We start from the raw sequence: 12,815 nt of genomic DNA, 5'->3' as shown, positions 1-12,815 counted from the left end.
CTCAAAAAAACCATGTGGGTGATGGTAACCTTTTGGTCTCTCAAAATCTGAGTCATGGCAGTGATATCTACAGTGATAATCATGTGTGTGCCTGCATTTAAAATACAGAAAATGTTCTTTCAGTCGGTTTCTGTAAGTGGATCTATTCGATTTCTCCCAGATTTTCAAACCTGCTGTTTCTCCAGAAGGACAAGCAAGCATTATGTTCTACCATTACATGACTTCATTTTTTAAACCCATTCCCTGTATGGAAACTGATTTTGAGGTAGTAAGCATACAATTCTGTACCAGTATAATGACAGAGGAAGTTCTCAGGTGTATTTTTTATCAAATTGGATTTTCTATGAAATTGTTCTTACCCATACAGGTTAAAATGTAAGACCTCAGTTGTACCTTGCTTTAAACAAACAAAGAAGCATCAAAACCCAACTCTGTTCTACTGCCATGCTCTCTTGTGAAACCTGCATAATGCATGGAGCACAGACACCCAGAGAATGAAATTAAGCCTTTTACATGGATACTTGTCTTGGCAAACATAAAATCCTGGAAGTATGTTTTCTGACTGTAATTATTGTATCAAGAAATTAGTGACCTGAGAATTCTGTAAAATCCAGCTTTCAGCAAACAACAAGATGCAAATTAGGATGTCAATCTTGCCAGAATTTAGATAGCTGATTAGTCTTTGAGTTAGGTACCAAACTTCCCATGGAGTCAGCACAGACCAAATACAAGAGATTTTTGGTACACACACTATTCCTATTCACCTTTTTACAGCAGTTGTGAAGTGCTAAATTCATTAGAAAGTTTTTGGTATGTCTGCTTAGTGAAGCCTTTATGGATACATATCTAATTGAAAGACTTTTCCCAGTTTAGCAATTATCCTCACCTGCTTCCTGACAACATACTGTCTTCCTCATAATACTCATCTCCACTAAAATATTCCTGCTCTGCCAAATAACGATCATCATTGCAATAATCGCGATCATCACGTTCTTCACGGCAAATGGTAGGTCGACGCCCATCACCAGAGTCAGATCTGTGAGTAGCAAAGAAATAGATTTAAAAAGTATCTGTTGTATATTTTATTTGCAGTTCTTTTAATGTTCTTCCAAGAAAGAAAAAAAGAGCATTAAAAACCTCTCCTGTTATCAGAATGTGGTGTCACAGGAAATTGCATAGCACTACAGTTGAGAACACCACTTCTAAAAGACGACCTCCCTTTCTCTCCATCTCCATTAAAATGAGTAACAGGAGGATGTTAAGTTGCACACATTGAAGACATTTTTACAAAACATAAATTCAGAGTACTTTGAAGACACCAACCTCTCTTAAATGTCCAATGTTTGCCAAATGGCTAAAATATTAAGGAGCACTTACTGAGGTCTTCCAAGAAAATTCAGAAGCTGATGCACAAAGGTAGACATTAAAAACTAGCAATGAATGTGCATTTAGCAGTGCTCTTTGAATAACACAACATACCCTGCTTTTAAAAGATGTCTTAGAAAACATTCAGAGATAAGACCCGGAAAGATTCTGGGTCCCTTATAAATAGAACTGCAAAACTGGCTAAAGCCAGTATTTTTTCCCAGACACTGCAAGTCAATTTGAAGGGCTACCATTAGGTATGACCTGTTGTCGGTTGAAAACTGCATAAACCTGCCCAGACTTTTCAAAGGGCTTAGATAGTTTTGAACTTTACCAGTTTAGCCTTTTAGAAGAGGCAGTGGAAAATTTCACCCCACCACTTAAGTTATTCAGTGTGTGCATTGTCACACAGTTAATTCTGAAAATTGTAAGGCAAAAAAGGACAAGGGAAAAAAGGGAAAAGAAACTACTTTGCCCTCTTCCATTATGTCAGAACAGTATCAACTCACCGAATATACGTTTCATAGTAGCGGGTTCTATCCAGGTAAGCCATGAAAACAAGGAGAAAGGTATTTTAAAATCAAGTAACTTAGAAAAATTTGTTGGTGATTACAGTGTCCATCCTGTAACTAATAATTTCACTCTTAAGAAAACTACTTTCAAAACTTATTCAAGTTGTATGTGTATCACATACATCAGAGCTGTATTTTAAACATGTTTCATACATCACAAGGCAAAGAAATGAAGTTAAATATACAAAGTAGTTTCATGGAGCATAGGTTTTCTTATAGTGTATTTATAAGACATAAATGTATTCAAAACCAAATACATATTTGTAAGTTTACCTCCTACTGCTTGGCCTTCTACGCTTGTCATGATCAGTTCTGGAGTAGGAATGGTAACCATTTTCGGATCTATGCTCACGATTTCCAAAATTTGTGTGTTTCCCATGAACTTTGGACACGTTGGCATTATTGAGATTGGCATTGGTTGAGTTTGGAACTTGCTTTCCTATTGAGTTGTGATGATGATGGTTGTGGTATACAGAATTTCCTGCCTGAGAATACATAGTTTTCTCAGTATCACTTGCAGATGGAATTGAAGGCCGCTGAACATGTAAGGGACGGTGTGTGGTGTTGATCTGTTGAAATGAATCTCGTCTGTCACTACTAATATGGTTTATGTGGTTGCCAAATAGGGCACCATTCCTCTGTTTTAGGGGAAGAGAAAGAAAAAATTATATTAGATACCTTAACAACATATTTTTGACAGTGATAACTTACTTTTCTCTCCTACATGCAAACAAAAGTAGCAACTCAATCTGTGATTTTCCTTTCTAACTTCGTAATGCTTCGGACAGAATCTCCTGAAGTGATAGAGATGTGATTGTGATACTGACAGTATTTGTATTTCAGAGTCAAATCAACATTATGCTGTGATCATGATTCTTTTTCCATAATGTGACATCTAGCTTTCTCCACATTTCATTACACAGGAGAAACCTAGATTCCCATAATGAACATGCAACAACTTCCTCAGAAAGGGGTGTGTCTGCTTAATTTTTTGAGAACACTTTGGTGGAATTCTCTCCTGTTCTCAGAGTATCAGTTTGCAACAGGCGTCACTCAGACAGGATGGAGTGCCATGCAACAGCTTGCAAGCATATCTCAAGTAGGTAACATGAAGATTCAGTGCTTCCATTTTTTTTTTCCTGCAGAGGTACAAGAAAGAGTAGTAACTCTTCATCAGCCCTGAGAGTGTAATGGATGGTGAAAGAGAGAATGAAGTGCTAAATTATGACTATGACATGCAGCTCTCTTTTACATCTGACCCAGATTATGTAGCCTCCCTGTCTAGCCAGGTGTGGGTCTTGGATGACAGCAGTCTGTCTTGAAGCTCAGTCTAGGGAAGACAGGAGGTAATGACGGTTGGCAGAGAAATGCATCTTTTGATGGTAGCTGCAGCACTGTCTCCAGTGCTACATCTGTTTTGTTTTGTTTTGATTTTCAAAGAGAAATAGAAAGTGATGGAGTTTCTGACATAATTACTGCAGAAACATACTTTGACATCTGCCTCTCTGAAATGCTTGTGAACAATTAAGTTTTCTGGCTGGCTGACAAGTGGTTTGCACATCCTGATTATGACACCAACTTTACACATTCATTAGTAGACTGAATATCTATAGATTTAAAGAGGAAAATTAATCTTTTTTTCCTGACTGATTCTTATTATCTCCCTTCACAGGAAACTGGAAATTACATTTAGATTTGGCTGGCTTCTGTGTGATTCCAGGCATTTGTTTTAAAATACACAGCTCTGCCTGCAGAGGTTCGGCTGTACAGAATTTCATTCTCTTCTTCCTACCTACCACTGCAGAAGCTAAGACACTTGCAGTTTAAACCCTGGCACTAACAAAGTTTGAGATAGCAAGATTTACACCTTTTCTTTGGATTTGCTTAAGAAAAAAAAAAACAATCTAGAGAAAGGATTAGGGGCAGGAGAATCATCCTGCAGGAACTGCTTGCTAAATTTATGGTGGGTTGCAAGTGTCCTGGTAATACCATTTTTCTAGATATAGACAAAATATACTTATTTATTGAATATTTATATTGTGCTGAATTGAGGGAGGAGGGAGATTGTTACATCATTATTATTCTGGGATAAGGTTATTCTTTCATCTCATATTAGATGATAAAACATTTCACATAGTTGTGTTCTGACATTACTTTATAAACATCTTCCTCTTCCTCTGGATTGTTTTCCTCTGGTTCATCATCTTGCAAGTCACAGGATATAGCTCGGCGTATTTCAGGGCCAATATCATGAAGTGTCCTTAGTCCTGCCTATATCAATGACAATATCATAATACATTAGGAAAGCAAATTCTTCTTTGTTCTTTAATTACAGGCGTGACAATTTATTTTAAAGGACAGTTAACAAGTTTTTGTTTCCTGACATCCATAGAGGATGCATCCTATTATGTGTCTTTAGTGTTAGCAGGAAAAAACTTATATTCCAGCATAACCCTGTTGAGGAGATGGTGATTGAAAGACCACTGATATTTGTAGAACCCTATGGAAATAAAATTAGTCTTCTAATAACATTAAGTAATCAGCAAGAGCTATGATAAAATGCATTTCAATGAGATGTATAGTTAATGTTACAAACATGTTTGCAGCCTGTGTCCACAAAGGAAACACAAGGAGATCTTTGCTATAGCAGCATCAGTTTTCACAGAGCTCAGATGGAAAAGAAAGCAATGAAATAATTCCATCCCAACTGCACTGCACTGTCATATGCAGATATTTGGTTTAAAGCTTTAGTTTAGGACAAAAAAGTGTAACTACAGTAGCATGGACCTCAGTGTACATTGGTTCATATTCCTCTCAAGCCTGCTACCACAAGCAAGGGATAATGCTGAAACTCCCAAGGACAGACCTGCATATTGAAGAGAAAACACATCATACAAAAGCACTCAGTTCTTGGCTCTTGAGTATAGGACTTCAAAAACAAGAGATTTTTCTCTGGCAGCCATGGTCAAAAGCAAAAATGCAATCTCGTTCTTCCCAACTCTCTCTCTTTTCTTTATCTTTTTTTAATCTCCTCCAGTTTGTGAGAAATAAAAGATTTGTTTGCTTAGACCTTTACTAACACTACACTATTAAAAACCATGCACAGCACTGGGCTCGATTCCTGATTATAGTCTACAAGCCCGGTTTATTATTTTCCTGCATTTTTTGATGCAGATGTGAGGGCTGTCCCAACCTATCAGTGATGTGTTTCCATTTTACTTCCTGGAGTGGCAGGGAAAATATTGTAGAGAATTTTTTGTGTTCCAGAGCTCCAGACAGAGCTGAAGGACCTTGGAGGGCACCAAATGTGGTTTGTTCCTATTCTCAGTGCCTATCACACACATGCCCTGGAGTACAGGACAGCAGTGCCATCAGGTTTCAGCTCAAAATGGAAAAAGCTCGTTTTCTGGAAAGCAAAGTAGCATTTACACTGTGTGGGCAATCAGAACTTGGAGAGGGATGAACCAAAAAAATTTGTATCTAACAGTGTAGATTTACTATAGGTTCCTCTTCAGGTTTTACTCATACCAATATTTCACTTCCTGACAACAGCCCTTGAATAATCATACTAGCTACAGATGTTTGGCAACAGATGTTTCCTTCTTCAGGGATGAACTTCTAGACTTATGCTATAATTGAGCAAGGCTCTACTATAATTTTCTAGTGAGTTAATATACAATCTATTTTTCATGAACATAATGTGCTTTCTCCCACTTCTTATGCTAATAACATAGTCAAGACCTTCCCAAGGTTGCTAATGTCATCATTTTGTAGGTGCTGAAGGGAAGTTAAATTAACACTTTAAGGTACAGATTTCAAAATAAATAAAAAAACAACAGAGGCTTCTAACTATTCAACAGAAGCAAGGGCAATATTTATTTAGCAGAGGATTACCACTATACTTTGGTTATTCAGTAAGAATAACCACTAATATTTTATGCTCATTATCTGCTTATTTAATAACAAATACTAAAGAACAACGAAACTTCAAAATAAATGAAACTGAATACAATGCAAGAACTACTAAAATAAGAAAATAAGCTCAGTTAGAAGTATTATAAATTTTTACCCTGGTGAAAACTACTAGCTTATATTCCTCTGTCAAACTGTGACAAAATAGAATAGAATAGACTAGAATAAACCAGGTTGGAAGAGACCTTCAAGATCATTGTGTCCAACCTATCATCCAACACCACCTAATCAACTAAACCCTGCAACCAAGCACCCTGTCAAGCCTCACCCTGAACACCCCCAGTGACGGCGACCCCACCACCTCCTCGGGCAGCCCATTCCAATGGGCAATCTCTCTCTCTGTGTAAAACTTCCTCCTAACCTCCAGCCTAAACCTCCCCTGGCTCAGCTTGAGACTGTGCCCTCTTGTTCTGGTACTGATTGCCTGGGAGAAGAGACCAACCCCTGCCTGACTACAACCCCCCTTCAGGTAGTTGAGCAATGCCATGTGTTTGGCAGCAACATATGCAATAGTAATTTAATTTTGATTAAATTTACAACTGCCTTCTGTTTTACTACTTTACTCCTTTGCTCAAGAGAAAGCAGGCAGCTTCTGTTGTATCTCCAGTAATACTGGTTCATGTAGCAATCCTCCTGCACAGTCAGGCAGCAGAACAGAACATTAAAACCTAGATCACCAAACATAAAATTATGTTAGGATAAACTAAACTGATCAGTTTTACTCACTAACAGCTAGTACTGAAGCTACAACCAACATCTTGTAGAATTGAAATGTTGTTCAGTTTGTTTATAGAATCATAGTATGGTTGGGGCTGGAAGGGACCTTCAAAGGTCATCTAGTCCAACAATTTGCTATCTACAATAATTTTATGAACTATATCATAAAATTTACTGCTCCCATCTCCTGCTTCATTTTATAAGGTACAATCTAAAACCGGTTTAAGCAATCTAAGAACAATCTTTATGATGGGAGACTGTCATACAGTGCAAAAAATTCTCATGCTGTGTTCTCACTGATAAGACAATACTACATCAGATCACTCTGCTACCATCAAATACTTAAGTCAGGCAGGAAATTCACTTCTCTGAACCACACCTAATGTCTTCTGAGATGATCACAGAGGTAGCACTGATAAAAAAATCTCACTTTACCTTCAAGCACTTCAGAAACACATCAACAATCTCTTCCATAAAAGCACACACACACACGAGTCAAACCAATCTTCCCCACACCTCCCCATTATTTACAGGAGAGAGGGGTCCTCCAGATACACATTTCCCCGTATAAGGTTCTCCATTTTAGAATAGAATAAACCAGGTTGGAAGAGACCTTTGAGATCATTGAGTCCAACCTATCATCCAACACTATCTAATCAACTAAACCATGGCACCAAGCACCCCATCAAGTCTCTTCTTAAACACCTCCAGTGACATCAACTCCACTATCTTCCCAGGCAGCCCATTCCAATGGGCAATCACTCTCTCTGTGAAGAATTTCTTCCTAACATCCAGCCTAAACCTTCCCTGGCACAGCTTGAGACTGTCCCCTCTTGTTCTGTTGGTGGTCTTTTTAGTCTAAGCAGCAAGAAATCTACAGGCATTGTAATGAATAAGAGGGCAAGAGTAGTATAGGTTGTCCTCCACTTGTGAAATTAAAAAAATTGTTATATTTAAATCTGAGGTAATTTCTACTCCTGGAAAAAAAAACCCCTGAGTACACGAGACTTTTCGAAAAGGCAGCCTGGACAGACATTTATCTACACTGTCACATAAGCGTTTCTTTCTTTTGCACTATGACTGCACTATGATTTCCTCAGTAGAACCTGATACAACCTTGCGTTGTTATTGCATGTAAAGAATCAAGAGTAGCCACATTCCTGAAGAATCATGCTATAATGATTAAAAAAGAAAAAAAAAGTCACATTTTCATATTTCAGTACTTATCAGAAATTACTTACATCCCTTTAGCATGGTTTATCTGAGCTACAGAGGAAGAGAAATAACAGCTAAATCCTCTTTCGTTTCCCCCAAATGGCATGAGCAGCAGACACTATGGATTGATATAAAAGAATATTTATAACATTTCATTTGGTAGGTAAAGATTGCTGGAAGGGTCACCTTGTGTTTTTTATGACAGATTCTTAATTCCTGAAGACTTCCTCATGTCTAGAGAGAATTCTCACTTTTCAATACAAGAAAGCCTCAAGATTATTTCCTATTTTTGGAGGACTAAATCACATAATATTGAGAAGAAAGGAGCCAGTTTTGCCATCATATATACACCCAGTATCCATCTCACCTCACGGGACTGGAAGCCTGACTGGTTCACAAGGCTGTTAAATCAGCCAGATGATTGACATCCTTAACCAGATGTCTTAGCAACCCCAGAATATTGCAGAGCACAAAATCATTCAGTTCTGTTCACCTCTAACTTTCCCAAAGTGTGTTATTGTTTGCTGTCCACAAATGTTTTTGCCTAATGTTTCTCCAACTTAAAAAAATACAATTTTTTCTCTCTTTTTCCTTCTTACATGGGTGTTAGTCTTTATGTGCATTGACCCTGTGTCATTTAGCAAACTTTACATTCATCAAAGACACTGGCAAATTAAATGGCCTGTAATGGAACAGATACACCATGCAAGTGACATGTTTAGGCACCAGTTCTGTTGGAGTAACATTGATCAATACTGCACCATGGAACTGTTCATGCTCTTGTGCGAGAAGACATCTGCTGTTCCTACTTAGTTTGTTCTATTTTGTTAGTGCTTCTTTGAAGTAGAGGAAGAAAAGAGATTAATGCTAGTGTTTGATTGTCTCTCATTCTGTTGCAAAGATTTCACTAGAAGTTTGCAAACCAAAGTTATTTCTTAAGACACTTTATCTCCAAAACTGCCCTCTCCTTGCTTAACTGTTTGGTTTCTTTTGTCTAGACATGAAAAGGATGAGCTGCATCAGTCCAGTGGTTACTTAGCAAAGCAGTGGCACACGGTGCGCTGAACAACATAATTACATAATAAACCCAAGCACATCTTTAAATAGGCTTTCCCGTCAATGCACAAGATGGCTTCAAGTTAACATGATAATTCTGTGCAGCTGGATTTTATGAGGCATAATAGCACCTGCAATGTGTTCAAGATGGCACAAGGCACTAATACACCAGTGCTGTCCTAAATAGCACCTCAAGAGACAATTAATTATGTCTCCATCTCTGACAGTTTCCAAATACAGAAACAATAGAACCAAGCCCCTCAGCAAGAAAAAAAATGTCATATGACTAATAACTGTATTTCTGAACTGGTTGTTTAGAGAGAAAAGCTTAAAGATGCTTGAAAAGCCCCTCATTCCAAAACATCAAAACATTAGAAGTTAAATCTTGAAGCATTAAACAGTTAAATATTTTTAAAGGACTACTTTTAACAAATGCTATGTAGACTTTCTATCAATTTCCACATCTATAATATGCATAAAAGAGTAGCATCACTTAGCTATATATCCTATATTAAGAAATTTGTGTATAATGCAAGACTTCAGAGTCATGGTGTATAGAAAAACACTCAAGTGCTTAGCTATATTGGAACTACAGAAAAGATCATTTTCCCTATGTCTAAACTCAGCCCACATCCATTTTGAGATATGCTGCTATCTACACAGATGCTGTTTAAGCTTAGTTTAAGAAGTGCAAGCACAATACCCTTATTTAAATAGTAAGAATCACTATCACCTACACTGTATCTAGTCAAGTAAAACACACAACGCTCCCCCCTTTTTGAGGCATCTTATAGTTACACTAAGAAATGGAAAAGACTTGTAAGCTTTGCTTCACAATTTTACATAATTCTTCTAAAATCGAAGTGTATTGCTATGTAAACCTACTAGATCTGAGATAAAGCAGAAACATGAATTCTAAATACTTAGGTCTTCATAGCTTCAGAATACTGAAAGCCTGCAACTCTAAAAAGATTCAAATAATACATTACATATGTAGATAATAAATCTGTTTTAACTACCTGCTTATTTTATAACAAAGAAAACCAAGAACAAAATCCCTCAAATCTGCACTGACACTAACACAGAAATAAACTGAGGTTAGTATGAACAGAATACAATGCAAGAACTACTAAAATAATAAGCATGCATGCAGAAAAACAGCTGAATAGACCTACGCTATAGCAGTGAACATAAGAGACATAGTAGGCAAGTCTTGATTCCCCCGCATTACTCATCTTCATAGAGCTCATCTTCTAATGCTGAAGCTGAGTGCACTGCTCTACAACTACACAGCAGTTCTGTGTTTTCAGTCAAACCTAGGCTTCCTTCAAGCTAAGCTTTGCTGTGAACACCACATGAACATGGGAGCACAATTAAATGGAACTTGAGCAACGTATTAACCCCCTCAGCTGATGACTGCTAGCAGGCTTCTTGCTTACGTTTACTTTACTGCAGGGCTGATATTACTTATAAAATTTGCAGAGAAAAAAACATAATTAGTGTAATCTGAAACATGTTCCCAAAATCAAGTTTAGCTCAATGAATTTGTGACTTTTTTTGTACTTATGAGGTGAAGGGAAATATGCTTTAACTTTCAGTTAAAGTATTAACAAAGCAATAATTAAGTATTAATGAAGAGGGTTGCATGTAAATAAATGTGAAATATAGATGCAAGCATTATATAGTTTACAACAATTATTTTTCCCTAGGACAAATAGTGTAGAATTAATTCATTCATTCAAAGTGCTAGATGAAAGTAATTAACTTGTTCATGCTTCACTTAACATTTATTTTACTAGCAATGTGACTGCTGTTCGGCTCAATACAAATTTCCATCACTACAAAAGACATCTCCTAAACTACTGCTGCAAATACAGTTTTGTTCTGATTTTACCCAGAAAACCTCCTTGTTCTCACTGCAGATATATCTGTCAATAGCAATAGAAAGGCACTGTGAGCCCTATGGAATGTTTTTTCTTATGCCCTAGGAGCATGCATGACACCACAAAAATGACAGCAGACAACTAACATGAACTGGCTACCTATCATTTCAGAACCACTTGCTTTTCTTACCCACATAAGGAGTGAAAGCCCTGGGTCTGCATAAGAATCTACAATAGTTCCAAGGGATATTGTTACTTCACTTTGAAGAAGATTTCAGTGACAACAAGCAAGTTTAGACAAACTGTTCTTGGCTGTAATTTGAACTGTCCTCTTTTTCCTCTCTGACTCCATGTACCCAAACAGCAGGCTGTTAGGGTAATAGTGTATGCTGCATCCTTCAGGAATAACTGAGCTCTAACAGAATAAAAATCACCCTGAATGCAGTTATGTGGAGTAACAAGGAGAAGTCCTGCCTGCTGCATGATCTGGCATTCACAAAGCAAATCTAGTTTTACAGGGAGCTCCATTCCAATCTGCTGACTTAGCCCCAACTTTTATTGTTCCTTCTCCCAAAACCTCTCTCAAACCCAGTATTAGAAGAAGCTGTTTTCTTTATTCCAGTTTGTTAAAGGTTCTGAGCCCTGAATGGTGAGGGGGCTGTCAATGTCATTCTCTTGACACAGCACAGAAGTTCTGGTCTCATGCAACCAAATAAAATTCAGGCAGAGGATGTGATTTTCAGTTTCATGTGTTAAAACTCCTAAAGTCTTAATGACAGAAAATTCTGTACTTGTTCTAGAGTTAATTAAGAAGCTGCTGTTTTACCTGCTTCTGCACTGTTCCCTGAGAGGTAGACACAGCCCCTCATTACAATATAGTGCCTGGAAGAGTCTGATCAAACGTCGGATACAGCTGAATAAAACCGCTTGTAGAAGTAAACATCTGTCTACCCACCATTATCAGTTTTCCTCTTCTTTCTCTAGTTAGGTTGTTACACTACCATTAAACTGAGGAACACTCCTCTGCTTAGAAATTCCTCTTTCACTATGAAGTATTTCATCAAATTCAGGACCAAGTATCACTGCCTTGCACAGGAGAAAAATCAAGAAAGGTAAAGAGAAATGGAAAGGGAAGGAAAAAAAATCATTACAACAGGTGTTTTTAGAGCTTTCTTAGTTTATCTATTAAAGAACTTATTATCAATTTCAAATGTATTCAGTCTTCTTAAATACTTGGCACTGATGGAGATCAACTATAACACCCTCTTAGCAGTTCAAGAGGACACAAGTAGTGTTTTTACCAGCATAGCATGAAAAGTGCAGCTTTTTTCAAAGTGAAAGCAGAATCAAGTGCAACTCCTTTAAATAACGGCTTTGATTTTTCTGGCAGAGAGGCAGGGCAACTGTCCATTACCCATATAACTCTCAGAACCTTGGAGGGGGAAAAACTGCACCTTATTTTCTTCTTATTTTTCCTTGATATTTTGTATCTCTTGATATGTTTATGTCAGACAAGAGGCAGCCAGGAGGGCTGCCTCAGTGTGATTCACACTCTTAGGAAAATAGGAATAAAACAAATTACCCACTTAAGACAGCAAAGATCTGCTAGGTCAAAGTACAAAACAGCAGGAATGTTAACAAAGAAACAGTATTTAAGTCAGGTTAGCACATCACTCCCTTTTCAGAAAGGACTTTTCACAAGATATTCCTAAGTTTTGGCATCAGAACACAAATCTATCAGAAACACTAAACATCTTTATAGTTTGTAGGGATATATTCAGCATTGACTGAAATTCAGAAAGCCCCAATCCAATAAAAGCAGTGCAGTGTAAGATGTCTGGAATTATTTGAGGACAGTCTTCCATTTGCCTGTTTCAAAGTTCATAATAGAATAGAATATCACAGAAGTTTTCAGAATATACTCTTTAGATGACATATACTCTATGGACTGCCTGCTGCAGGCCCAGTGAGAGACAGATGGCCAAATCAATTGTCCTGGTTTCCATTTGAGAGCTTGATATAAGAGATAGAAGTG

General features: G+C 37.4%; 1 protein-coding gene across 1 annotated transcript in view; it reads right to left on the bottom strand.

The window, feature by feature from the left end:
* Positions 1-869: 869 nt before the first annotated feature.
* CACNA1D (calcium voltage-gated channel subunit alpha1 D) overlaps positions 870-12,815 on the bottom strand; it is a 168,216-nt gene continuing 156,270 nt past the window's right edge. The window contains exons 38-41 of the mRNA XM_054179264.1: positions 4,092-4,208; positions 2,211-2,575; positions 1,875-1,901; positions 870-1,036 (exon numbers count right to left, since the gene is read on the bottom strand). Of these exons, the coding sequence (XP_054035239.1) occupies positions 883-1,036; positions 1,875-1,901; positions 2,211-2,575; positions 4,092-4,208 (663 nt within the window). The 3' untranslated portion in view covers positions 870-882. The remainder of the gene's footprint in view (positions 1,037-1,874; positions 1,902-2,210; positions 2,576-4,091; positions 4,209-12,815) is intronic.

Source organism: Dryobates pubescens, chromosome 1 (assembly GCF_014839835.1).
Source record: "Dryobates pubescens isolate bDryPub1 chromosome 1, bDryPub1.pri, whole genome shotgun sequence".
Classification (NCBI taxonomy): Eukaryota; Metazoa; Chordata; class Aves; order Piciformes; family Picidae; genus Dryobates; species Dryobates pubescens.
Note: the sequence above shows the minus strand (reverse complement) of the source record. Positions and strands in the feature narration are given on the sequence as shown.